The sequence below is a fragment of the Mycteria americana genome, chromosome 1 (assembly GCF_035582795.1).
Source record: "Mycteria americana isolate JAX WOST 10 ecotype Jacksonville Zoo and Gardens chromosome 1, USCA_MyAme_1.0, whole genome shotgun sequence".
Lineage (NCBI taxonomy): Eukaryota > Metazoa > Chordata > Aves > Ciconiiformes > Ciconiidae > Mycteria > Mycteria americana.
In genome coordinates this window covers 53,562,104-53,589,575 of record NC_134365.1, presented here as the reverse complement: position 1 = coordinate 53,589,575, position 27,472 = coordinate 53,562,104, and the positions used below count along the sequence as shown (strand labels likewise).

Here is a 27,472-nt window from a genome sequence, read left to right as displayed (position 1 = left end):
GAGTGAGAGTTGAGCTCTCTGAAGTCGCTCAAAAATTTAGGTACTTTAAATAACAATAACTGGATATTGAAACATTTTAAAACATCATTTCTATCTCTTTGGCTTTAAAATATTTTGGTTAGCTTTTTTACTTCAGTGTTCTGATAAAGAGCTTTATTAACTAATTGATACTTCAGAAGAACTGAAGCTCATGCAAATAGAGTTTTGTCCATAAATTGCATTTCATTGCAACTAAAGATAGATACATACTGGAAGGTTTATCTTCAAGACTGCTTAAATTATTTCTTAACTGAGCTTGATCCCCGGGGAGTATGGCTATCATCAGTATTATTTAAATGATTTGAGAGCACTTACTCTCATCACCTTTTGAGGTTTATATTTTGAGATAATTTGAAAATGTAGCTTAATTCGCTAATCATCTATTGCATTTGCAATAGTAGAATACTTTCTCTGCACAGCACAGTTTGGTTATTCTCTTTGGATTATAGGAGAAGCCTTGTGAAATACTAAGGCATGCATACGATAGCATTCAGTGGCCTCTCACTGATGAGTTAAATTTAAAAATAAACATGGACATCCCTAACATGTATCCTTCTTTTTTGGAAGATTTTTTTTTACAAGACTATTCCAGTTTTTTACAAGGTATTCAAGTTTTTAGTGAATGACTGAAATAAACAAAAATATTTTGGCACTTGTAACTACACCCTGTGCTTTTCATTGAACTTCTAGAAACATGATGACTACATGCTGAAACAAGGCAAATGTAGAAATCTGTGAAATATCTGTCATAGACAAGTGCAGTCATTTCACTACAAACCTTTTAAACATGGAAAAGCCAACAACAAACCCATTTCACAAAAAAAATAAGTATATGGCAACTGTGTAGCATTGTTTTTGAATGCTCAATTAGATATCAACAGCTTGCAGAGGCAGTCTCAAAAGGTTACTCAGGAAATGGTGGAAATCACCCATCATCTCTCATTAGTACTTAATGAGAGATGTTTTTCCAGACAGTTGCCTGGTATTACAAGGGTTATGCAAGCTTGAAGCAGTTCCAAAGTCTATTTGTGCAGGTGGGTGATTAGAGGAAATAAAAAGTTGATAATAGTCATACCCAACTCTCGTGGATGATGCAGAAACAACTAAGCAGACCCCCTGCTGCCACTGGAATGCACTTCACTGGTAATTAATTCCAAACACAATCCTGAAATAGCTGCCACATCCAAGACTGGGCCAGTTATAGCTTCAAATGCTTTCAACAAGACAGTTGCAGATATATATTTACAATCCTACTCAGAACAATGGTTGTTCAGGTTTAAGTGTGTGGGAAACTAAACAAATTCAAAAGAGGAAATTCAAACAGTTTAGTCCAACCGTTCTCTCTATGTATCCAGTGTAGCTACCTACTGATTCTATTATTCAGTATTCCATCTGCTCTTTTGAAATGTCTCTTGTAATGTTTGTTCCCTGAAATCCTGAAATACATGATTGCCCTTATCCATAGTTCCTAGATTTATGCCCTGTTGAATAGTCATGTAGGAGAGAAGATTTGCTTTGGAGATTTAGTCAAGTTAAAACAATTTTAAAGCTGAATACTATACTATGGAAAATTGCCTAGTCCCTCAATTTGGGCTGCTATATAACATGAACAAAATAGGAGATTTTTCTAATTTTTTTCCTGGATTTCTATATGAATTGCAGCCTGGCTTAATTTACTGTATGCAATTGCTGTGAATCTTTGCAATGGGTCCACCACTTATAGGAGACATTACATTTTTATCACACACGCTATCCAAGAAATCTTATACATGGCAGGTCTGTATCAAATCCGGGCGATTCCTCCTATTTTGTGACCTACTCTGCTCAGTTTTGGGTCTTTGTTAGTTTCTTCCTACCTGTCGGCTTGGGCTCCTGCCTTGTAAATTTACTGCTGGTGGAATCCAGCAGCCTAGATTCACCCATGATGAATGAACTGAGCCCAAGTAGTGCTGTCTCTATACAAAATGTTCAGATATATCGTTTTAAGACTTGCACTGAAATCTGTCTGTGGGTGTTTTAGTGTAATGGGGTGATTCTCCTTGCTCTGCCTTAGAAAGGGTTAATTGTGTTTTAACGAGCCCTCTGTAAGCTTCAGGAAGATCACTGTGCCCAAATTCTCTTTACCATAAGGAATAGGATTCAGATGATTCTTCATGTGGGCCTGGGTCTCTCTCTCACTTTTAGAAAAAGCTAAGCAACAGTGTGAAAGATTCCCTGAGGCATAATCTGGGCAAGTTTCTTGGTCTTCTCCTCAGCGCGAGGATATCAGCATATCCCTGATAAAACTTCCATATCTCTGATTATCCCTGAAATCAGAAAATACTGGTTTATCTGTCACTCCAGTGTGGTTATAAGTGGCAAGTCTTCTTTCATTCCAGTTATGAAGCTTTTTAAAGGACTAGATGATCATAACCCCATTACTGAAGAGCACTAAAATCTAATCCTTATGGTACCATCCATGACGGGACCTACATTAACCTGTTCATTTCTTAGCCAGTCAGTGAAACTAGCCCTTCTGGTGGCCGTGACTTCTGCGAGGAGATGTATGTAAATTCAGTCACTGGTGACTGATCCTCCAGAAACAGTACTATTTCCATATTATCTCCTTTTGTACTCTTCCAAGATTTCTGTTGTGGTTATGATTGATTTCTGTCCGAGACAGATGATTAGCATTGCCATGTTCTTTTCAGAGCTTTGTGCCTCCATGTAACACATGGATGCCTCCTTGATGTTAAGAGGATGTATAACATATACAGACAAAGGCATTCCAACATTTTTTTCTAAAGACAGATCCAAAACTATAGAAATTGCCAGACTGGATAAGTATTTCTGTAGTAGTTTTCTAATAGTCTCACAAATTGAGTCTGCTATAACTGACCAAACTTAGGTCTGTCTTGATACCACACTAAAAAGCATTTTGATCCCAGACAACACCAAGCCATCTGGAGCTTTATTCACATTTTGGCATTATCCTGATGCTGGGGTGTCCAAAACAGATGCAGGGGTTTGGCCTACCTTCAAGTAGTTTGAAACTTTGCATGAAATCTTTCACACTGAGCAGAGCTTGAGGAATAAAAGGAAGTTATTTACTAGTAATAGGGTGCCTTTGAAGTTGTTGCCTATATATGTATGCAGGTGTATCTATATATATTTATGCATATGTATATATGTGCATATTCATTTTCCACCCTTCTTCTTTCTCCTGGAGTTGCAGCATACAGATCTATCCAGGCCCTGAGGTTATAGTATAAAGCTGTACAAGGTCGTAATGATTAGGCTTTAAGTATTTTGTTCATGTCTAGTATTATATTTTTGAGAGGTTTTAGAATTTAGTGTGTGTATATATATATATACACACTATTAGATGTATAGCATATAATCTAGTTCTAGATTATTACTGGTCCACACCTCTAAAGTTAAATATATATTTATTCCATTCTTATAGCAAACTGTAAATCTGAGCATATATTATTTAAGTGACTCCACAAATAATTGGAATGTGGAAATAAAACAGGCTCAGTATACATTTGCATTTTGGTTCAGAGCACTGGATGTGAATTTGAAATAAATCGTAGTTCCCCGTTACTATTCATTGCTTCAGTCAAAGGCTGGTTTTGGAGCACATAAAACAGACTCCTTTTTGATATGAAGCTCCATGTCAGGTGAGCACCAAAAATATGGGGTCCTTCTGGAAGCTGTGAGGTACATGTATTGTGGGGGTATTTGGTAGAATAAAGATGCTGTATAGTCCTAAAAATTCAAACCCACATATATTCTAAATGGAGTGTCACGAGGATCAACTGCTTTGATGTGCTGATCCATTGCCATTACACTAAATTGTAGAAATAACTGATGTAATAGCTAATATAGACATAACTCTAGATTTTGAAAAGGATGCTAGCATGTTTCTCTAATGAAAGTGGAAAACTACAGATTAACTGTGTGTTGCATTGTGAAGATTTATTTCTGAGGTGAAATCTAATTATAACTATATTTCTGGAATATGGGCTGACTTTTGGCTTTTGATATTTCATTTGCTGAGATGTGGTAGGAAGTGTTCTGGTTGGTATACTTGGTATCTGCCCAATAGTTAATATTGTGCCATTATAAACATATAGTGCCCTTTCTTTGAGTACGGTATGAGAAAAATTATCTATTAGAGAAGTTCCAGTGAGCAGTTTGTCCTCACAGTACATGGATGGTGGGATGAAAATTTTGATGAAACACTTCTTGAACTGCAGTGATATGGTCTATTACTATCCATAAGGGCATTTTTCTCTATACAGCGTACCATATGAAAGAAGACAATCATCCACTAACTGACTAGTGATGTCATGCAGCACAGTAAAAGGCAAAGTTCCCAGTGAATGATTTGTTTTGTAGTTTCAGTTAAACAGTTAACATTTTTATGTTTTTGTCTGATGTCTTAGTAGACGATAGCAGTAAAAGAACACCATAGTTTGCTCTTACAATATGCTAAAGGAAGACAATATTCACTTTCATTTTGCTCTTTCCGGACACAAATCTGAATGATCCTTAAAAGTGTAAAGCAATCACCATATCCATGAATAGGAACTCCTTTCATTAGTGTCTTTTGTTGACCTCCTGTTATCCTGTAAACTTCAGAAAAAAGCTTACTGTAGCCTTGGACCACTGAGATGGCATGAGTTAACCGTGCTTTGGCAGTTGAATCTTGCCCTATTTGTCTACAATAGAAGTGTCTGAGCTAGCTATCTAGACTTTCTTTAAAACTAATGCATAACTTAGTATAATCAAGGAAGTTTAGGGCTTGTTCCTCTGACCATTCTTCAGTATAATATATCTAAATATAGAATATATTCTAAATTCTAATTAATACTGTTTTAACTGGTTTTCATTGACTTAAAGAGGAGTTTAGCATGCTTACTGAAATGTAGCTGTATTTCAAGAAATCCTACCTTGCAAGTCTGAAGATCAGTTTCTGAATTGCTCAAGACTTTCAGAACAAATTAATGCCATTTCTTTGGAAAGCAATTTAGTTACTAGCATATGAATACAGAAGTTTAACTTTAGGCCCTGAATTTTGGTTCCAAAAATCAGTCTTATTAGATAGACATATACAACACATTACATAATGTAATTTTCATTTTATTCAGAAATTCTTTTTGTACTGAAAGACTGCATTGCGAGTGAATCACTGAATACTTTTAATGTCAGTGATAGAAGACCATCTTTTCTTCCTATGAAAGGATTGGTTATGATCTTAATTCTTATATAATGTCTTTTCTGTGAGACATGAGGTTAGTGTACATTCATAGTTAAACATTTTTATGAACAAGATAACTGTAGCTTCATATTAATTAGGCTTCAATAACATTGAACTGGATAATAGATAAAACAACACTATGCTCAAAAAGCATCCCTTTTTTTGCAATTGTGTTATATATGACAGTGTGGTGAAAAATAGATTTTGTGAGGTGTTTGTCTTTCTGCTTCCTTCCTCCCTTAATGTTCTCATAAAAAGGTGCTGTAAAAAAAAAATTCCCATATGAAATGACTTAAAAACTCTTAAATTCGTAAATTAAAAAAAAAAAACAATTATGTGAATTAGTTCTTATTCAATGCTATTCAATTTCTTTTTATTGTTTTCCTGTAAGAATATATAAAATAACTGTTGGTGAAATATGGAACAATTGGAATAGACCAGTAAAAAACTAATCTGGATTTCTGGATTTGGTGGAGTTGATTCAATATTAATAGGTTTTAGTGTAAATGAAATCAAGCCACCTGTCTATAATCAAAGGGTGTAGCTCTAATTTAAATAATGCTAGTGTGGCTTGAGAGTAAAAAGGTTTTTTTAAATGGTGGTAGGAACAACCTGACCTTCAACTTCCAAGCAATGATGTCATCAGTTGTAATTAGTCTTTTGATGCATAAGGAAAAGACTTATGCACAGGCAAGTTGTATGAAGCACTAGTGTGACCATTGCTGTAAATACTGTCTGCTGCTATTTCAAAAATTGGGAAAAGTAGCAAATAGAATTTTAAGAGGTATTAAAATTTGGAAATTAAGATTGAGATGTGGAAGCCTGTCTAATCCTGTGAGAAATTTAAGAATTACCATCTTTTTTCATATGTCCATGAGATGGTTAGTGGTAAATGTGATCACAATGGCATTGTAACACTTTCTGTCCTTTAAAACCTTGTATGCTGAGCCAATCAATCAACCAACCAACAAAGCAGATTAGTAAGATTTGCCAGGATGTAAATCAGCATAGCTATTTTTATAGTCCATACTAGATGAGTCCAGTTAATCCAAAAGCCAAGTTTATCTAACCTTTTAAAAAATTATTTTGGTTATTCTGGACTTAAAAAACATAACAGAGTATATTTTCTTTATCCTATCCTATTCTATTTCCTTTGCCCTGAAACAAAGGAAATGGAGGATGGAAAGTCCTCAGTAACAATTTTTAAAAATCAGAATAAGCTCCAATTACATAATCCTTGTGACAGTTTCTCACATATGATGGAGACAGGAAGGAATATTGTTAGAGCATGCTGCAGTTCAGTAATTTTTAGCTGCCAGATGATCCCTGGAGCCTGATGTTATCTGACTTGTACAGAAACATCTCTTAGCTTATTGCAACTTGATCCAGGAACTAGAAGAGAATGACAGCCATAAATACTTCCCCGTTGGCCCCATCTATAGCACCTATCAGAAACTCAGCACGGGAGATAATCTTTCCTAGGTAAATTTGGTAAGTTCTCAACTTTCCAAGTTCTTTTTGCCATGAAATGTTCCACTGAAATTTACAGTATTACTATTATGGTTACCTAAAGGGAAAAAAAAAATGTTTGCTTTAGTTTTGTTACCAGAGAAAAGAAAATGAAAACATAATTATTATATCATTTAATTACAAAAGAAAATATATTCAAATCTATTCTTAATGAAACTATGAGTACTGTATACATAAACAGAGAAGACACCCAAATTGGTTGCAGGAACTAATTTGATGGTGATATTCTCTCTCTGATGGAGCAGACCCAGGTGGTAAATCATTATTGGTTGCCTAATGGGAAGATCCTACTGTGAAAATAAACAGCTGTCCACAATAAAGAAATTGTTTACAAGAAACCATTACATGTCAGACACTTCATTCCCTTGAGAAAGGAGTGAAGGCATGAAATACGGAGCAGTTGGATTTTTTTCTGGGATGTTTATTTCAAAGAAAAACATTGGGGTTGTTTTTTTTTTTGCAAAGCTTTATTTTTAGATTTTAATAGCATGATCATTTTTTGTATTACCATTTTAGTTTGCTTGGAAGGAAAGACTGTAACTACTCTTTTTTGAGATTGCTGCATGTTATGTATGTTCCTGAATTTGTTATTGTTGTATGCATACACTGTAGCTAGAGAAGTTTTTCTCAGCCCTGTCTAGTGGGGCATATAACAGCCCTGCCTCTCCTCAACATCTTCCAATAAATTTTCATTCCAAGGATTTCACTTCCAGTCAGTTTGATGCTTCTCAGGTGGGACTGTATCTAGGGGCAAAACCTAGTCTTCAGTGACCTATCGTTGAACAGGGTCAACAAGAAGCTGTGGTCTTTCCTGTGGAAAGACCAAAATCTTGCTCATACAACTTGACCCCTCTATAAACATCTTCTGAATATTTAAAGTGTGAGTAAACTAAGCTGAGGTGACTATCATCAAGGCCTTGAAGCAGAATGAAATGGTGGGCAGAAAACTGTTCATTACCATCAGCACCACTCTGTATTTCTAACTATCTGTCCTTTGAGTGATGCATCTTTGAGATACTTCCGCATCTGCGAGACTTCCTGATTTCACTTGCAAGGCTTTTATGTGCTTAAGCAGTCTCACAGGCTTCACAGCAAAGGAACAGTGACAGAAACTGAGGGACTGCTGAAGTGCCAGGGAGTTTGTGTTCTTTGTAGGTTTAGCTGTTTGTCAGAGACAATCGTTCTGTTTATTTCTCACTCCAGTAAGTAAATAAGTGCACTAAGTGCCCTTCACTAGACTCGCGGGGAACATTTCTCACTCTGGAAGTTATTTCTTAGCTTCCTAGATGGTGCCTGTATTACCACATGTCTTGGCAGCAGTATAGTCCCTTGTTTGGTATCTCCATACGCAGTGCAGGGCTCTCCCAAAGCGAGTCTGATTCCTCAGTCAGGGAGGTCCATTGATAGTTATCTATTTATGAGTCTGTCCATAGACTGAAAGAAGATGATGTTTCATATTCTGGAGCAAAAGAGGATAAGACTTTCAGCTCAATTAAGATGCTCCTAACACTCATATTTAGTCTTCATCCTCACTATGAGATTTCCAAAGACTATGGCAAGGCCTTGGTGGGGTGTCTTCTTGTCAAATCCCTGTCCCTCCTTTGATGGGCTAGGCTTTCAAATCACAGGATACTCATTCACATTCTGCACGTAAACAGTTTTCCAGTTAGATGCCAGGCCAGACAGGAAAGCATAAGAGAGACTTAAGGCTTTCTGGAATGCCATCCAAGTTCTTCCATGTTAGGGGTGTTATTATGAGGATTCACCTTAAGTTCCTGTCTAAGGCTGTATAAAAATTTGTTTGATTCATCTTGTTGACACATATGTATTACTTTCTGATTCTGAATGAAATTAATTCAGATCCAAGATTTCTTTGCATGCTTGCAATGATTCAGGAAGAGCCCTTCTATGTCTTAAGACTGCATACCTAAAGGACTGGCAGTTTTGATGCAGATGCTTTTCAACAAAGTTGGAATTGTCTGTGTCTGTGACAGGGAGTGTTCACTCTGTCAGACCTCAGGTAACACCGGAGGTTATGTACAGGATGTCTCCATTTTGGATGCCTGCCAGACTCCCACCTGAACTGTCATTTACACTTTCATTAAGTGTAACAGTATTGCTGAAACATTCCAGCCTGGTATTTCCTTTAGAAGAACAGTTTGTTTGTCTGTATTTGACCAGAATCCTTAAGACTTCATTCAGATATGTAGTGTTTCTACGGAGAGTATTTCTTAGAATCATGCATGCTATGAAAGTATCTGTAAGTTGGAAAGGCCATAAAGTTTACATTTTTGTAACTGTTCTTCTTTATCCTTTGTTAGCTACGTTAATGTAACTGGGTATTTCCTTCCCTTTGAAATCTCTGTTATACTTCCAAGAATTCTTTCAGGTCAGTAGGACTGAGAGGGAGCAGCTTCGGTCATTGCTTTCACAGAGTCATTTGTGACTTGTGCAGATGGAGGAGATTATGTGTGTTCCTGCAGAGGCTGGTTAGGCAAAAATTCTCTAGCTTACAGCACTGGAGCTGCTTTTGTTTATTTCGAGATTGGGTTTTTTTGGAGTGGATTTGCCCATAGAGTGAAAGTACGTATTGGAGATTCACCTCAATTGCAAATAAATATGCTTCTATGAACTCTGCAGGCTGTCAGTTGAGGCCCACAGACATGAGATTTGAATGTAATCATTGTCTGAATGCAGAGCTGCAGGTGTTATAGCACATTTAGGAACATGGAGCACATGCCTTTGTGACCCGCAAAGAAAGGTACTCTGTAAATTCACAGACACCGTAAAGACCACCATGACCATGCACAGGCAATGGCATTTTCCCCAGAATCTGAACTAAAGCATTTCCTTAATAATACAATTCTAAAGGCATGAAGTAATGTGGAGCTTTTGGCCTCCTGCTAAGTCATTCTGGTGCTTGGTTACCATCACAGCCGGGAAGCTATGCCTTATTTCATAGTCCTCTCTATCCTCTGACCTGATTTTCACTACCTTTATTTTACATTGTTCAAACAGAATTAAGAACATTTAGAGAAGGTAAGAATGATACTTTAAGTCCCTTTAATGGTCCTTCACAGTGCCATAAAATGGTAACAGCATCACAAAATATGTCCGAACAGCAGTTTCCCATGTACCTGCAGGTACGTAGACATTTTTAAGCCAGCTGTGGGTTATCTAGCTGAGATACTGCTAGAAACGTAGCTACTGTAGTGCACAGATCTATGGAGGATGGAAATTTCATCAGAGGAGCTGAGTACGTTTTTCTGCAATTAATCCTCACCGATCCGTTACATCACTCACAGTGTCCAGGAAAGTTGTCACTGATGGCTATTAGCGTGCTCTAAGTTGAGTATGTGTTTATATAACTTGTACTGGGTTGTACGTGTTAGGATTTTCTGAGATGAGATATGAGTTGCATTAGAAAGCTTCCTTTTAAGTCACCCCTGTTATAGTGATAGTACTTGGATTCACAATTGGTAATTCAGGGTAAGAAAGGTAAAATATTTGTGTTTGTTTTGTGCCTGATTTCCTTTAGGTATTAAGAGAGTGCTATATCCTGCCTTAATGTAGAATGCATGCATGAGCTGATAAAATAAGTGTAGGTATGGAATATATTCCTTACCAAATACATTTAAATTATAATAGGTTTTGTAAGTTGAAATAGTGTTCTGAGTAGCATTCTGTTTTCACAATAATTTTTTATTTTAAAATGTATGAAGTATTTGTAAGTTCACATAAATGTTATTTTTATTCACAGATAATGCACCTCAGGTAGCAATTACCGCACCAGGATCTGGTAACCATAGAAACAGCTCTACAGGCCCAACACCTGACTGCTCTCCTCCATCACCAGACACTGCACTTAAAAACATAGTGAAAGTTATACGTCCTCAGGTAGGTGATCACCATAAGCATCCCCTTATTAGTTGTATTTTTTATTTTAAAAGCAGGCTATGATGCATGTATTTTAAGAGGAATTTATCACTATAGGCATATGAATAGGTCAAAGACAGATAAACAGAACACAAAATATTTTTTGTACTTAGGAAGCAATCTTGATAGCAGGAGAAGATAGAATATTTTATGAATGAGCCCAACAATTACAGAGAGATATCAGTACCTTTTTCTTATAGAATTAATGATGAACAAAGTCTTTATGTAATATTTTGTATTTTTATGTACTATTAGTTTTCTTCCAAGTTTATGTTCTGTTTTTATCAGTATTAATTCCCTGTTACTTTTTTAGGTTTTCTTTTTGTATCTCCATTTACTTGGTCCCATAATGTTTCATACCTTCTTTAGTTTACCTTCTCATATAGTATTGCTTCTCGACTTTCATCCTTCCTAACTATATGTATTTCTAATAGTGCTTTGGTAAACAAGATGCTTAATGCATGGAAGACTTGAGTGCCCCTTGTAACTTTTTAAGGAATACAGCCTTTTAAAATAAAAGCTTTAAAATAAAAAAATCTTAGAACTTGATTCAGTAGTATAGAGGTAATCAGCGCAGAGGACTTTATTTTAGAATCACAGGATCATAGGATAACATAGGTCAGAAGAAACCTCAGGGAATTATCTAGTTCCCTGCTTAAACAGGCGTGACATTAGGTGTGTCAAAGCTAGCTGTGACAACTACACACTGAATTGACTAATTGTGAAACTTTTTTGGTGTGAACCAAAAGAACTTCTGTTCCTCTCCTACCAATTATTGGGTTCAAATGCAGCCATCTGTTCTTCATTGCTGAGCTGATCTCTGCAACTGAGCCACTTTGATGCTAGTGGGTGCAGGCTTTGTATCATCAGTATGTTGCTGGCATTTGTGTTACCTGAGAAGTAAGCTGATGGATACATGATATTTTGGTGAGAACTATAAAGGGCAAATTGTTTTGGTGCCGCACAAGTGAGCGTGTTACAGTGATGGAGGTGGATCTTCCTTTCAATACTCATTGTACCACACAGTTCGGAAGGTCTTGCAGTATTAAAGGTAATTACCAGGTGCACGTGCCATTTCTCCCTAGGAACCATTGGTTTCCTGTGGCTAATACTGTCAATGCACAATATTTCTAACAACTGGCTGGTACAGCCCATCCCCCTGTGACACTACAGTAGTTTGAGTTCCACATCCTGGTTTAAATCTAGATTGCAGGGGGTCTAAAATAACAGCTTCTTCTCCTTTTCTCTTTTTATAGTCATTTCTCGTTTTGCTTGTTCCTGTAGTCTCTCTGTCTCTCCCACCCTACATCAGTATAGTACTGAAATGCCTTCTTCCCTCTAAGCTGTTTTTTATAGTAGGCGGCAAGCAAACAGAAAGGTATTGGAATATTGTTGGAACAAGCTGTTGTGTGATAGCTTATTGAAAATAGCATTTAAAAAGCTTTTTCCATCATGATATTGCCAACAGATGGACCCAGAACACTGAATGGTGATGTTCTCCTGCTAGTTAACTCTGAATGGATTCAGCAGATTCTGGGGAGCTATTTTCAAATTTAAATCATACCATTTACTGACTCCCAGTATTCTCATCATTCTGCAGAACAAAAGCTAGCTGTGCGATATATATGGTCAGAACTTTACCACATTTGCTAAAACATCTCTCATGGGGCCCTACATGTGACACTCTTCCTATGCAGAAAACAACAGCAGAAAGGCACATAGGCTAGTGCTTAAAGTATGTTGTAAATCTGTGCGCTAATACACGAGAAGTTGGATGCACTATAGCATTCAGATCCCGTTATGCTTCTCCTTTCTCCATGTGTTTTATGCACGTTGCTTCAGTATTCTTCCTTTTCTTTGTTTTTGTTGCTTACCTAATCACCTTCCCCCAAGATCTCAACCCAAGAATTTAGACAAAGAAGTTGTAGATGTTTGCAATGTGATGTTTGCAAACCATTAGTGTTAATTCTGCCTGCATATTTAATTCCTTTATTCCATGCCTGCTGCATTCAATTACATGGCAAGCTCTTTGAAGGTTAACACAATGGGATTCTATTCTTGACTGACCTCTCACCACTCATGTAAAACTAATGAATAGTGTTACACAATGCATGCAAAATAATTAATTTTCTGTTGTCTGCCAGGGTGTCTTTGCACTTTCCTAGCAAAATAAACAGATTTTAAGCAGATCTAAAACAGGGATCATATAAATTTCCAAAACAGCTGTCACTCCTTCCCCCTTTTTATATGGCTTGTGCATCCAGCATTGAAGGTGCCAGTGAAAGGCAGAATGGGGAACTCTTCAGCAGCTAGTTTTGCCCTAGGCAGGCTTTGGTAGCTTGGATGAAACTGCCAGGAAAGTCTGACCTTTTCACTCATATTGTTGTTATCATTTATAGCCTTACTTATCTTTCGTGGAGGATTGTGCATATAACAGTTCACCCGCAGTGAGGAGAAACACTGTGTTAACTGCTTTCTGTGATCTGTGTAAGCAGCAGCAGAGGCGACCAAAGATTGCTTCCTCCCACCAGTCTGGTGAGGGCAGGCAGTGGCAGAGAGTGGAAAAAGAGAAACCTGGGGAGCTGGGTTTGGAGGCCGAGGTGGGAGTCATTCTGCCTTCTGTTTTCTTTGGCCAGGTACCTAAGACTGTGTGCCAGCTCACATGATGGCAGTGCATATACATGCTTCAACTCATGACAGATTCTGAAGATGTTTATATGAATATGAAGTTTAGCACAGCACAGTGGCCTCTTCCCTCTCCTGTCCAGACACTCACATACCAAACTCAGCTTGGAGGGGGAATCTGTCAGCTAGACCTGCTACATGGGGTCCCTGAAGAGGGAGGAGGCTGTGATGCTGCACTGCCGCCCATGGGGTGAAGGTACCGCAGCTGGGAAGTGTGAGACAGGAACAATCTCATACACAAAGTGGGAATCCTGAGAAGTCTGGGTCATGGTCAGTTAAGGGATTCCTCAGAGTGCACTCAAAATTTGTCCTTTTCCTTCTAGTTGTCTCTTAACCTGGCCCTAATTCTCCCCTTCTTATATTAAAAACATGCCCTCACAAAACCTGGCTGGGAATCTCTTTTCTTCCCACCGTTCACTCACATTTCTGGAAATTTATCCTTTCTTCAGTTAATTATGATTAATTTTGAGATGAGAAACCTGTAGTTTGTTGTGATACTACCACTCGTCCCTTATGAGATCTCATTGCTCTCTAAAATATATCTAAAAACTCTCTTTGGATATGTCTCCACTATTCAATTCATTGTGCCCTTACTAAAGCTGAAGCCTATTTTAACTGAAATGGTGTATCTCCCTGGCACAGTGCAGCACTCTGGAGAGACACTAATTCAGATCTCAGAAGCAGTATTAAGTTCAGTGCCACAGTGCCACCCACCTCTACTGCTTCCAGTCCTGAAGATAGCTCACTTAACAGTAATTCAGGGATCTGTATGCTATGTTATCTGTGCACCTTAGCTATGGCCTCTACCTGTGATCTAGCATTTTCCAAAAACACGTCTTGTTTTCAAATTTTCACAGGGTCAGTCTCTGAAAAAGAGGATTTGTTGAAAAGTTACATATATGCAGATAAGAAACAAACAGAATGTAGTTCAGAGTTTGAATCACTTGATAATTTTTTTCCAGATTGTCCAGACAAATATTAGTAAGTTTTTAACTCATGAATTGCTGATTAATGAAGACTTTGAGAAAGCAATACAGTTTCAAGTTAAAGACATATGCCTCTGTGAAGTGTACTAACAGCACATGGGAGAAAAAATGAGATGTGGTAGAAGACCAAGTAGGTTAATGTGTTAACTAAAGTCCTCTGAGATTTTAGGCTCTCTTCCAGGTTTTAACTTAGTTATGTTAGTACATATAGTAAAATATAACTTACCCAATCAGAACTGGAATTTTAGAAAGTGATAGCAAAATTGAGCTTGTTCTACAACAATTCCTATAGCTCTCAGTCTGGATGAAGCCTGAAGAAAATTGGGCTGCATGTGACGCTTCATGTATTTTTTATATTAGCCACTCAATTTAATAAGACTCTCCTTACTTTAACATATTTATTTGTTCAGCTCCATTTGAACAAATTATCTATATACATAGAGAGAGAAAGAGCACGTTTTTTCCTAAGAGACTTTCTTTTGTCAGTGCTATTCACTTGTGGGTCATTGGCCAATTCTTATAAAATTGAACTCTGACTTCTCACCTTTTAAATTCTTTATTGAATGTAATCCAGCATTTGCATATTCTCTTCTTGTCTTTCTAACATATGTTTCAAATGGCTAACTGTAGATACAGCTTTTGATTTCTAAATGTGGATTATTTAAAAGTGACTTGTATTTTATCTTTCATAAATTAGTATTTTCCCCATTTTATGTGAATAAGTAAACTCCCTAAGAGTGTTATTTCAGTTATAAAGAGGACTTCTGGTAGAAAGACAAACGAACAGAGAATTTCAGTGTTTCTGACATAATGGAATTTCGTCATCTTCTTCTTGCTGGTTTTATTGCTAAGATCTGCCATAATCTATTCATTATAATTTTTTTGGTTTTTCTTGTGAGTTTAGATGTGCTGTCTTTACATTAGTCATCATTTTTTCTATTTATCTTTTTTAACCTCTTTAAACAAAGTTACAATTCCATCTATGGTTCATCATTCCTCTGGCTAAGACATCTAGCAATATAATAGAAGAAAATAATTTAAATGTTAGAGAACAAAAGAAATTGTCTCATTTTCTGCAAGTGGTAATAGAATCCTGCAGGACATCAGTAGCCTCTGACAGACCTATCCCACTTGTTTGGGCTACCAGTTTTGCCTTGCCTAACGTACAACTATTTCGTGCATGCTCAGTGAGCCTGCATACCTATGTATATGTAGTTCATCTAGGTAGGCATAGGGAAAGACAGGGACCATGATGTTCCACCCCCTATAGCAGCCTGGACATGAATGGACAGACCAACCATAGCAGATATGTGCTCCAGAGCCTCTCTAGTTGACCTAAAAAGTGACAGCAATTTACGTTCAAGGAAATTATATTTCATCCTTTTTGCAGTTAGGTGCAGGAATTACTTTGAACAAAAACAAACAAACAATACTCTTAGAGGCAGCTCTGGAAAATCACAGTTCCAGAAAATAAATTTTCAGAACTAATTGTTCCATAAACAAGATTTTCAAGTGGATTAGTGTCACTATTTCCCCATGGTGAAATAACCCTGTTTTCTCCCCTATGCCAACACCCTACTGCAGTACCCTTAGTTCTTCCCAAATGAAATGCATCTTGTCACACTTAGCTTGAGTTGGCACATGCCTGTCTCTGCAAGCCTAGGGAACACCAGTGAAATACCACTGCAGGCTTTTGCACCAGTGCATAAATGCGTGACAACTCTGTGATGCATCTATTGAACTTGTTTTGCAACACAAAAAAATCTGCTTTGTTACATTTTGTCATAAAAAGGAGGGTTGGAGAACACAGTTATGCAGTAAGTTCTCAGCACTCACTTTCAGAATGAGATCACAGGACAGCTGGGATGTAAGGACCTTCTTTCTCCTGTAAACTGCTTTCTGTGTTCAGCCCAAGTTATGACATGCTCAGCCAGGCAGGGAATAACCAGAAAAACCACCATGGAGAAATACTGTGCAGGCACACTATGTTGCCTGTTTGGGTGCACACTTCTTTGTCTGGTATGTTTTGGTGCTGGACTTTGTGCAACCATGTGCAGTGTCCATGCTTATCACAAGAGGCAAATAAGACTTAAAAAGATTTTACCAAGAGTTATGATTTTGTGGAGGATCAAACCTGTTATCTCCAAGGTAAAATCTACCCCTGCGTACGTGATTTTATGAAGTTCTGAAAGGTGCTGAGCATTCTCAAAAGCTACTAAATTAAAGATGTATTCTACAATCCACAGATGGGCAGATTTAGTCCTCATCATTAGGGTGCCTGGTCGGGAGATTTCTCCTGTGTTATGTAGTGTTTCCAAGGTTGCATATACCCATTAGGGCTGCAAGCACTTTAAGGTAGTTGACAGCAGTCAGTCACCTTGATTCTAGGTATGGAGATACATTTCAGAAAATTCTCTCTATATATATTTGTTTGTAAACCTTTAAAGTGTCTGTGCACATCTACTGCACACAGTTTGATATCTTCTCATTCTAATGCTGTTGAAATGACTAAACAAAGAAACAAACAGATAAATAAAGCTCCTAAATAGCCCTTAAAAAAAAAGAAAACAAAGAAGTAAAAGATACACTGTCAATGCCATTAAGGTGTGGTTAGCAATTCATCTAGGTGTGACTGAAAATAGGACAGACATTATGAAATTCTGTTATTCTGAAATACTGGGTACCAATTACAAAAAAAGGTTATGGTTGGAATTGTCTCACAGGACTGATTTTTCCCCCCCCTGTTTTACTGCAGAATTAATGGGTAGAAGACATGTAACAGCTCCAGAGGAGGATATTTTAAAAAAAATTCCTTAGAGCATAATGGATACTCTGTCACTACTTAATAACAACGTTAACCAAAATATTTTTAAAGAGATGCATTGTAAAAGATGTCCTTTGACAAGTAACTATAAAACATAATTCTATTTAGATTATTTTAATTAGAGTTCAGATAATATGAAAACATAAACACATCTACCCAATACACAGTACTAATGAAAACAGCAAACAGTATGTGTGAGTGCATTTAATTGCAGTTCAACAGGATACTAAAGCACAAGTATAAATTAAAGCAGAAGAACACTCTATTGTCAGGAGTGTTATGTTTTTAGAATATCACTTCTACACGCATATGTTTTCTTGGTTGAAGTTGGTTGCTTACCTGGAGAGATTCTCTAGGTTGTGTTTCCTGATTCAGTATAAACATAAATCATACAGATGAATTGAACATTTTTCATATCTGAACTTGTAACAGACCAAATTGGTGAAATACTGAGCATAAAGATAGTTCAGATACTGAAAGGTAGGTATGTACACTAGTGAATTACTACACTAGCAGAATAAGCTTCTGAGCTCTGGAAAGTTGTCATCTATACTGTTGAATTGTTAACACAGTCCTGGGTATAGTTTTGGTCCTGTAAAATTCTCTCTCTCCAAAAGTATCCACTGTCAGGCCTGATTGGGAATTTGAATGGGCCAAGGACCACTCCTCGTAGGTTATTCTGCTTTGAAGACCCTGCTCTGAAGGCTAACAAAGTTTAATAGTAGGGGTGTGAACCAATCCATGCCAATTGCCTTGCATTAGTACGTATAATGCTTGGAAACAGCAACACCCTCAGAATCTGGAAGATTAAAGCCTTACCTATTGTGCTTTGATGGGTATTTCACCAGATTCATAGCATTTTCCTTTGTTTCTGTGTAGTACTGGGCGGTTTTGAGTGCCTTAGTGAGTAATCCGTTATCATCATCTGAAAATACACCACATTTTCACACATGCATGCTATCTGTAGCATGCAACTTAAAAAACAGCCGTTACCTTGACCCTTCAAAATTTGTAATACACAAATCTAATTATATGAGCAATTTTAATATTCTGTAGGTCAAAATGGGATGTTGTTAACAGCTGGAAGCTGAGGTTTTTTTGAAGAAAATGGCCTTACATCCATTTTCCAACTCTTTCAGTGAAAATAACACTTTTTTTAAATCTTTGAAAGTTAGAAACTTTTTATAGCTGAGGAATAAGACTTCCTCTTATTTATCAAATTTATCTCTTGCAATTTGGAGCTCATTTCAAGCAATGTTTTCCCAGGGTAGGAATAATGGTGTGTCTTCAAAATCTGGTCACGTCTGTCAAAGAGGGAAACCACTACAAAGGTGTTAAGTTTTTAGCATTCAGGACTGCTATACCTCACAACCCACAGCTGCAATATGGTTGCAATTAAAATGAAAGTAGAAGCCAAGGAAAATGGAAACTGGGAGAAGATCCATTCTTTCCCTTATTTATTCCCAGTCTGATTTGTCATCTGATATAAGACCAGAGGTGGAAGATGAAAGGGGACAGCAACGCCCTGACTTTTAGTTACATACTGCAGTGGAGGACTCCTAAAGGAGTAGATAACACAAAATGCACAGAGGAGAACAGAACCACAGGAACAGAAAGCACTATGGATATTTGGTACCTAGAGTCACATTGCATGACTTCCTAACCACAGGCTACAGGAAAGAGCTATGTGTCTGTGCCATCCTTCAGCGTGTCCTTAACGGTGAAATGGTCAAAGTATGCTGATGGGCCATGAGATTACCGAAAAGAAGTATGTGCTTGCTGTTCACGCAGGATGCCAGAGATGTCCTTCTCTAAATTAAAAATCAGTCAAACAGAAATTTCTAGGACTTTGGCACTATGATGCCATTAAAAATGAATTTAGTTTTAAAATGCATTATGCTTTTAGTAATGAAAAGGATCTACAGTTAAAAAACAGTGAAACCTTTTTTTTTTTTTTTTTTTTTTTTAAATTCCCATGATCTTGTAAGCTCCCTGTTGTGGCTGCTTGGGATATATTTGTTGCCAGCCACTGTGTAATTTCTGCCTTCTGCTCTTAAACTAAATTAAGATGTTGAGAAGTAAAAACAAGAGTGTCAAGATGGGTGCTGAAACTGCCTATATTTTATTTTTAATTGTAGTCATAATTTAAGATAAGGTTCTATGAAATGAAAAAAGAGAAAATTATATTACCTTACTAAAAAGACAATGTGTCTTCAGTTTGTTTAACATGGTGTTTTGAGGCTTGACAGAATAATTGATTCAGGAGTCTAGTAATAGTTCAGTGTAGTTTTTCACTTCTAGGTGACATAGAATAATCAAACCCAGATCCATTGTAATCTCCAGTTTTTGCAATTTCAAGGCTACTTGATCGTCTTAGTTCAGATTCTATAAGTCAAATAACTCTTGGCAGCACCATTGGCTGATGAGAATGTATCAGGCCTGCTGATTTCTGCAAATCAAAACTGAGGTACTGGGGACAGGAGTAAGTGAAGAAGCCTGTCCTCTCACAGGCTGTATTTTACCAAGAAAATTATGAATGTTATGGGATTTTATGTAATTGTACCTGAGCAAAAGAGACAAAGATAGAAACAGAGATGGTATGTTGGGATGTTGAGGCAGAAGACAGAGACTAAGAAACTGTGAAAGTGATGTGAAAGTTGTATTTGAAAGGGAGGACAGAGGTTAAAATTGGATGCACTGGTGGACAATAAGAGGGATGTAGTGACTGATAAAGTCAGTGGGAGATAGGACCGTTAGGGAGTTTGTTTGAGAGACCTTGATGACAAAACCACAGAGAAAGCAGAGAAGCAAGTTTTGGAAGACCAAGTAGAACTGGAATCAGCTAGGATACAGTGAAGGGTGTTTTAGAGTAAAATAAGTAGTTTTGGAGGGAATATAACAATAGATAGCAGAAAACTGAGAAAAAGAAAGGGGTGAAAAGGAAAACAAGTGTGTAGAAAGAGAATGGGATCTTAAGAAAGAAGGAAGCTGGAGAAAGGAAAATTTCTGAAGTAGGAGTGAGTTGATCAGAGAATGAGAAGAATGGAATCATCTGGGCAGGTACCAAAATGAGGGATTTATGCAGCCACATGGCTACACTCATACTGTGTTGTGTATGTGGGATGAGCCTGGGGGAAGGGGCTACAGCGTCTTACTTTCTTTGGTAAGTCTGTATTTTATGTGCTAGCTAGAATTTGAGAATGTGGGTTCAATTCTCAATTCTATCATACATTTTTTGCATGGTATAATGCAACTGAAACCAGTTTTTACATTATGTAGGGCAGCTGGAATTTGGCAGGATTTGCCAAATACAGAATTTCCTCAGGCTCATTGGATCTCAGTGATTTAATGAGCCACGTATCTGTCTGTTGGGAGAGGCCTATACCCTAGTTCAGCATCTGTAAAATGGGGCTAATAGCTCTGCCATAGTGCAGAGGAGTGTTGTGAGAATTCTTTAAAGACTCTGATGGTGCTATATACACAAATCCCAAAGATAAAAGAAGGCAGAGTCACAAGCTTGTATTGCAGAGTACTTCGAGGCTTCAGAAGTATTTTGATGTTAAATTGAGAAAGGAATTTTGCCCTACTCCCTCTGCTAAATGTTGTGAGAAATACTTGAATGATCCCTTGCATGCTCATAGTGTTACATGCAAGCCATGGTAGCATTACAGAATTTGCATGCAACTTCCATTCATGGGAGCATTAAGTAAGTCTGTACTTGTCTTTTTAATAGAAAGGCAATTCAGTATGTGTATTTTGAAGCCTTTCCTGTTTTGCAGTGTTCAAAGTGGTATCTTTCATTGATATATGTTCACTACTGACTTAACATGAAAATATTCTTCTTATTAGACCTGATTGGAAGGTTACTTAAATCTTGTTATTGCAATATCTTTGAAGATTTTTATTGTTATCATAAATGCAAAAGCAAAAAATATAAGGTTTCTTCATTAGCCTGATTTGGTATGCTGTTTTACGATAGTCTAGGGTTTTCTAGGTCGGTATTATGACAATTGAAATAGTAGTCATGAAGAAACATTTTAAAGTAAACAAAACCAGTCATTAAAGAGATTTACACATAACAAGTAAATTAAATACATGAATGTAACGAATAAAGAAAATCTACTTAAGGACAAATCTGCATGTAGTTATGTAGCGTACATACTGAGGTGAAGTTAAGCCGTAAGTATGCTACAGTTTCACAAGGGTTACCTAAGTGTGTGCAGATCTTCCGAGTAGTATGAGGCAGACATGTAATGTAATGACTGACAAAGCTGGCTTTGGTGCAAAGAATGAAAGAAGCATCATCTCTTTGGGACAGAGTTTTGTACAATCTGCACAGCTATAAAACCTTGCCTCCTGACTACATTTCCTAGATATTATGGTATTGCATATAGTAAGTATTCTTAGAATTATTCAGGACCTGTCTTGAGAGATCTCAAGGAGTAGCTTTGAAAGGTGCAGTCCAGGAAACCAAGGTACAAGACTCCCATAAGTGCCTTGTTAACTGCTGGCTACGCATTCTGCCAGTAAGGCTGGAATTTGACTCCAGATTCTAACAAATGAAGTAAGGTATCCAGAGTGTGAGCTAGAGGTGCAATTCAGTCTGGGACTAAAACACCTATGCTTTCATCTCTCTATATAAGGATATCTGTCTGATTTGGGTATCTAATCTCCCATCATGGTCAGGAGAGATATAGGATTCAATTCAGTTGCCTAAAAATAGGCATCTAATGTCATTTGAGGTGCCATAAAGGTGTCTTTGACATGCACGTGGAGGCTGTCACATATGATATATGGCATACATAGGGGAGACCTGCACTCTTCTGGATGGCAGCTGGAGGCCAAGTGGGATGCCCCAGGGAATCTCCAGTGATGGTGAATACCTGTGTTAAGGCAAGTGAACCAAGGTGACAGGGTGATGTGCATTGTTCTCTGGACTCTATTGATTGTATTGACTAGATCTCAATTCACTGTAACGGGAGCTTAGATACCTAGTGTAGATGTAAATAGCTGTGCTGTAAATTTAGTTATCTACATCTGGAACTGAATTTAATCCTAACTGTAGAAAAAACCAATTTTTTCTACAGTTTTTGTGCAAAGTGTACTTTAGAGAGACACAGACAGAGGGGTGCAGTAAACACAAACTGGTTTACTGCATCTCTCAGCATATATTAATGAACAATTAGCATACTTTAACAACATAACATTTTGCAGGATGCAGAAAAGGTGCAAAAGGCTCCTCTAGTTAGCTACAAAGGCTCAGATGCTAGATTCCTGTGTAATTATGTAGAAAAATTATTGGCACATATTGACAGATGGACCTTGTTAACTCCAAACTGTATAGCAGAAGTGTTATGCTGTAGAGCACTAGAGGCTGCGTGAGGTTCCGTACAGAATCCTTAGATTGGAAAGACATATTAAACTGAGATGTGTTTGTCTGAATTAATAATAATAATAATGTCAAAGCCTAAAATAATATAGGAGGTATTTTGTATCACCTAGGTCAGCAGATGGTTGCATGTTAGCATGAACAAACAGAAAACATGTTTCTAGCTTCCATAATCATCTTTGAAAATCACTCTAGACTTATTTTATATCATTAACCCATATCTCCAGAGAAAATCGTAGCTATTTATTGAGGAACACATTTTCAGAATCTGTGAGCATTTGCAAACTAAACTGATCTTAAAAAATGCTTGAGAACAGTGGGGTTTTTTTGGTTTGTTTCCCCCCTCTCTCTGCCCCCCACCAAGACCTTGCAAGTATTTATGTGAAACTTTTTAAAGATTTACAGTAGCTTGTAATACTACACTAAGGTGTAGTAAAATAGCTGATGGTTCATAAGTTAGTAAAAGACCGTATGATGCATCACACTGCTATTCTGACTCCAAGAAAGGGGCACACAGTTGAAGCAGTGGCTGGAAACCTGACTGGACAAAGGCCAGAGCAGTTTTTGAAGCTGCTTAGGAAGATTGAGCTGGATCATCCCGGCTGCCTTTTTAGGTAGGAACTGTCTCAGTTTTGGCATAATCAGAGATCCTGCACATCATGTTACTTGGAGTGTCACCTTTTCAACTCAGAGGCTGAATTCCTGGGAAACCACAAAGGCAGCATTGCTTGGGAAAGGGCCAGGAACATGTTTCTAAATGACCAGCGATCTTTTTCAGTTTTAGAAATAATTAGGTCATTGATGAATTTGTTGTCTAGCAAAAGTGTGCAGTTTAGGTTTAATTAGTACACATGAATATTTTTGGTCTGATCAGAGAGTTATTTTGGCTCAGGTCCCAAACAATGACTTTTAACCAGACTGTTTGATGCTGGAGTCTGTCCCTGTTCATTGAGTTCTCCCATGAAATTACTAACCCTAGGAGTCAGCCTTTCAAAGCAGAAGCTGTTTTTAATTATTAAAGAAAGTAAATCCCCTCAACAGACTGTAGATGAGTTCCAGATGAATGCCCAGATTTACCCTTTGCAATTTTTCTCAGTTTTAAGAGGACACAGTTAATTCACATGGTGCCCAACACAACTTTAACAAACAATCAACATTATGTCTATTTAAGTTTTTGTCTGATATTCCGATAGAAAGAGTGAATTTTTAGTGAAAACAGTCTAGTTCTGTATTTGTAACACAAACATTGCAGGGCTCATAAGCTAAAAATGAAACAGACCACAAACAAAATTAAAAATTACTCCACTGGGATAGATTGTATTTTAACAGGTAGTTCTAAGTAAGGGATGGTGAATAGGAAGATCTTATTGCTCCCAGGGCAGTAATCTGGTCTTGACACTAATAAGTAGCAAATTCTTGACCTTTACAAATATTCTGACCTGTTAAGCCTGACATGGTAAACAAGAAGAGTTAAAGCACCCTTTACTCTCTTTTTCTATTTACTTTTCCCAGCTTTAGTTATCTAAAGCAGCAGTTCCTGAGATGTTTTTCAGTGTTGTGAAATAAATATACAGACAGCTATACACCTGGATGCAGGGCCTCCTCTGTTTTGGAGGAGACATTTAATGTTTCAGGTCATTGGTCTTGAAGCAGCAAAGAGCATCGTGGGGATAGAATATTTTGAGTATGGAGTCAGATGAGTGCTGCAACAGACTCTTTAGCATGACATTGCAAACCATCAGTGGTCTGTGGCTTATAGTCCATGACATCAAGCACTAATATAGACTATGTCTATATTAATAAGTAGTGCAGTGCAATGGGAACAGGTCTGTGTAGTGAAAAAGTTGTTGCTGACCTGATGATCACACTATATAGATTTCACTGGTTTTAATTTGGGCTAGCTTTAGTGTGGTCCTATGGTCAAAAGGCCATAAGGAGTTGAAGCACATTTTGTACAATCGTGTAATGTACCTTCTGGTATAGATCCACCCAAAAGAAATGAGTTTCTCATGCTCTGAAGCTGCTCTGCAATCCAAAGCACAGCCATTAAGTGGGGTCAATGAAGAGGTTCACTTCAAAAGTAAATGTTTGATACAAACTAGTATCAAGTTTTTCACTATTCTGTGAAAACTCATGAAGAAAGTTTGATTTTCATGTTATGTTTTTTAAGCTGATGCTTTTCCCCTAAACTTTTAGACATTTCAGTCTTCGAATATTTAAGGCAGCCCTTCATAAATTGAATAAACAGCAGAGGGTTGCTTTCGAGTGACGAGTGCTTGGTATTATTTTGTAAATGTCATTATACAGGCATCAGCGGTCTAATTGTTTTGCAAGATGTACCCAGCAATGCAGCTGGTGAAGAGCTCCCTTTCTTATCAAAAGATGATTGCAATTATTATATGCAAAGCTGTAAACCCCTATTTTATTTTGAATTAAATTGATTAGAATGAAGACATGCATTTTTTCTAATAAAGATTAATCCAAGTTTTGGAAGGAAATTATCTCTACACACCACAGCTTGTCATATGAAATGATTTTTACTAGTATAACCTTTGAGCCAAATAAAAATGGTAAAAAGAGAGAAACTCTAGGTAAATTTATTAAATGTCAAGTAATGAAAACTACACAAAAAGTCTGTATTTTTCACTCCAAACTTCTATTTTTCTTGTAGCCCAAGCAACGCACATCAATAGTATCTTCTCTGGAATTTCACCGAATGAATCACAGCCACAATTATTTTGAAATCAACTCATCCCTTGGCTGTACAAGTCTTAGTTCTACTCCTGCAATCGGTCCAGCTAATTATTCCTTTGGATCTTTGGAATACAGTGTTGAAGAGAGAGAACTTCCAGGTATAGAAAAAAAAGCTTACTTTGCCTGTCAACAAAACTTTATAAAACTATAGGTCTGTGACTTTAAGCTGGAATTGCTGTTGTCTTTGGTAGTGAAATACATTTATCATAAATACACAAAATTATTCCTGACTTTCTTCTGCTGCTCAAAAAGGGTCCTCATATTTCATGACCCATATTATTATAATATACTTTTTCCTGAATGTTATATTTTGAACAAACCAAACTTTGTTTTACAGAAATGCCTAGAATTTAGATATTGTAGTTTTTGAAATTATGATGATTCAGGTACGCATCTACCTTCATCATTGTGTGGTCAGCATACTCTAATATGAATTTTAAGTTGGAAAAATGTAATTAGAAATCATTATGTAACCATCACTAAAGATGAGGAACAGAAGATTTCTAAGTAACCTGATGTCATTTCTGCAGTAGTAATGGGATTCATTAAAGCAAAACTTTAATATATTTGCTCTAATGATAAGAATTGAGTAGGGTGATAGTGTGATGGTAACTGTGAAGGTTTTATCTGTATATACACGTCTACATAATGAAAATGCTTTAAAAAGGATTAGAATATTTTCTTCTTCACAGATCAAAACTTCAGGAGCAAGAAAGTGTCAGTAAACCATACATTTAGCTACTTCTGTCCCTTCAAATTTCATATGCGAGTTGCTTTATTTAGGCTAAACTTGTAGCAGGAAGTATAGTATTTGGGAAAGCTGATGTATTGAAACAAATGTCTATGATAGCTAGTTTGTGTGATCTGCAGATGGAGTTATTTCTTTTAAAAGGATACTGTATTTAAGATATAAGTAGAATAGATTACTATAAAATAAAAAATAATACAAATGTTGAAATTCAGTGCAAACTTATCAGTTGGCTTCTGTAGCATTGGTTTACAAATGAGAAGAATCCTCTACATTTCTGGTTGGTAGGATCTGAAAATTCTGAAAACTGTTGCTTTTTAATGATTTTAAAAAAAAAATTATAGTTAGGTCAAAGGAAAACTATATTGTTAAAGAACTGTTGTGAAATAAGTTAAGAGTGAGAAATCCTATCTGTTATGATGAAGAGAGAGTTAAAATGATCAGAAATTATTCTTATTGTTTTTCTTGGACTGGCTGTGTCATTATCTTTGAAACTAAAAGAATGTGCTTATATTCATGGGTATAGCAAATCTTTTCAAGCCTAACTGGAAATAATTAATTTGAATGGTATCTTTTATTCCTACGTCAGGGGTCATTTGATTCTTTAGGTTTTGGGGTTTTTTTTGTTGTTATTGTTTTTTCTACTGTAAATTCTCTTCAGTGATCACAATTTTATTCTGGGTAGTTGAATGATGCTAAATATGTCTTGATGTTTAAAAGCAAAAATAAGAAAACAGAAAGAACATTCATTGGAGTTAGATAATGAACTTCATATTTCTGCTGGTGCACAGTTCTGGTTAAGTTCTTCATAATATCTGGATTTGGTTTACTTTTGTCTTCTTTGGTTAAATTTACAATGGACTGCACTTAGTAACTTTTAATCACTACATTTCATTTGGTCTGAAATTTGAACTATAATCTCATGCTTATTAGAATTGTACATTTCTAATTTGTGGATGATTTGATTTATGGATTGAGTGGAAGTTGAATTTCCTCTTGTCTCTGCCTAGAAAGCTAAGAAAAAATAACAAAGGCAAAATAACTAGTTCTGAAGTTCTGGGCATCTTCTACAAGTTTTTCAAGAGTACAGTTTACTATAAGTAAATCATTAATTTACCATCACTAAATGAAATAATCATAGTAAAAATGCAATTCTGCCCCCCCCCCCCCGCCTTCTCAGATGGTTTCCATCCTAGAATTATTTAAGTCATATATAGGATCACAGATTAGACACGATCTTAGTTTGAATGAAAAAAACATTTTATTTTGCTCATTAAGGTCCTTTTGACTCCTTAATGATAGGTGATGCACTGTAATTCTGCAAGAGACAAGGAGT

The 27,472-nt window shown here is 36.8% G+C and overlaps 1 protein-coding gene across 3 annotated transcripts in view; it reads left to right on the top strand.

The window, feature by feature from the left end:
• ANKS1B (ankyrin repeat and sterile alpha motif domain containing 1B) overlaps positions 1-27,472 on the top strand; it is a 452,062-nt gene that overhangs the window by 155,117 nt on the left and 269,473 nt on the right. For all 3 annotated transcript variants that reach the window (XM_075497691.1, XM_075497704.1, XM_075497700.1), the window contains 2 exons: positions 10,575-10,711; positions 25,306-25,486. In XM_075497691.1, coding sequence (XP_075353806.1) covers positions 10,575-10,711; positions 25,306-25,486 — 318 coding nt within the window. The remainder of the gene's footprint in view (positions 1-10,574; positions 10,712-25,305; positions 25,487-27,472) is intronic.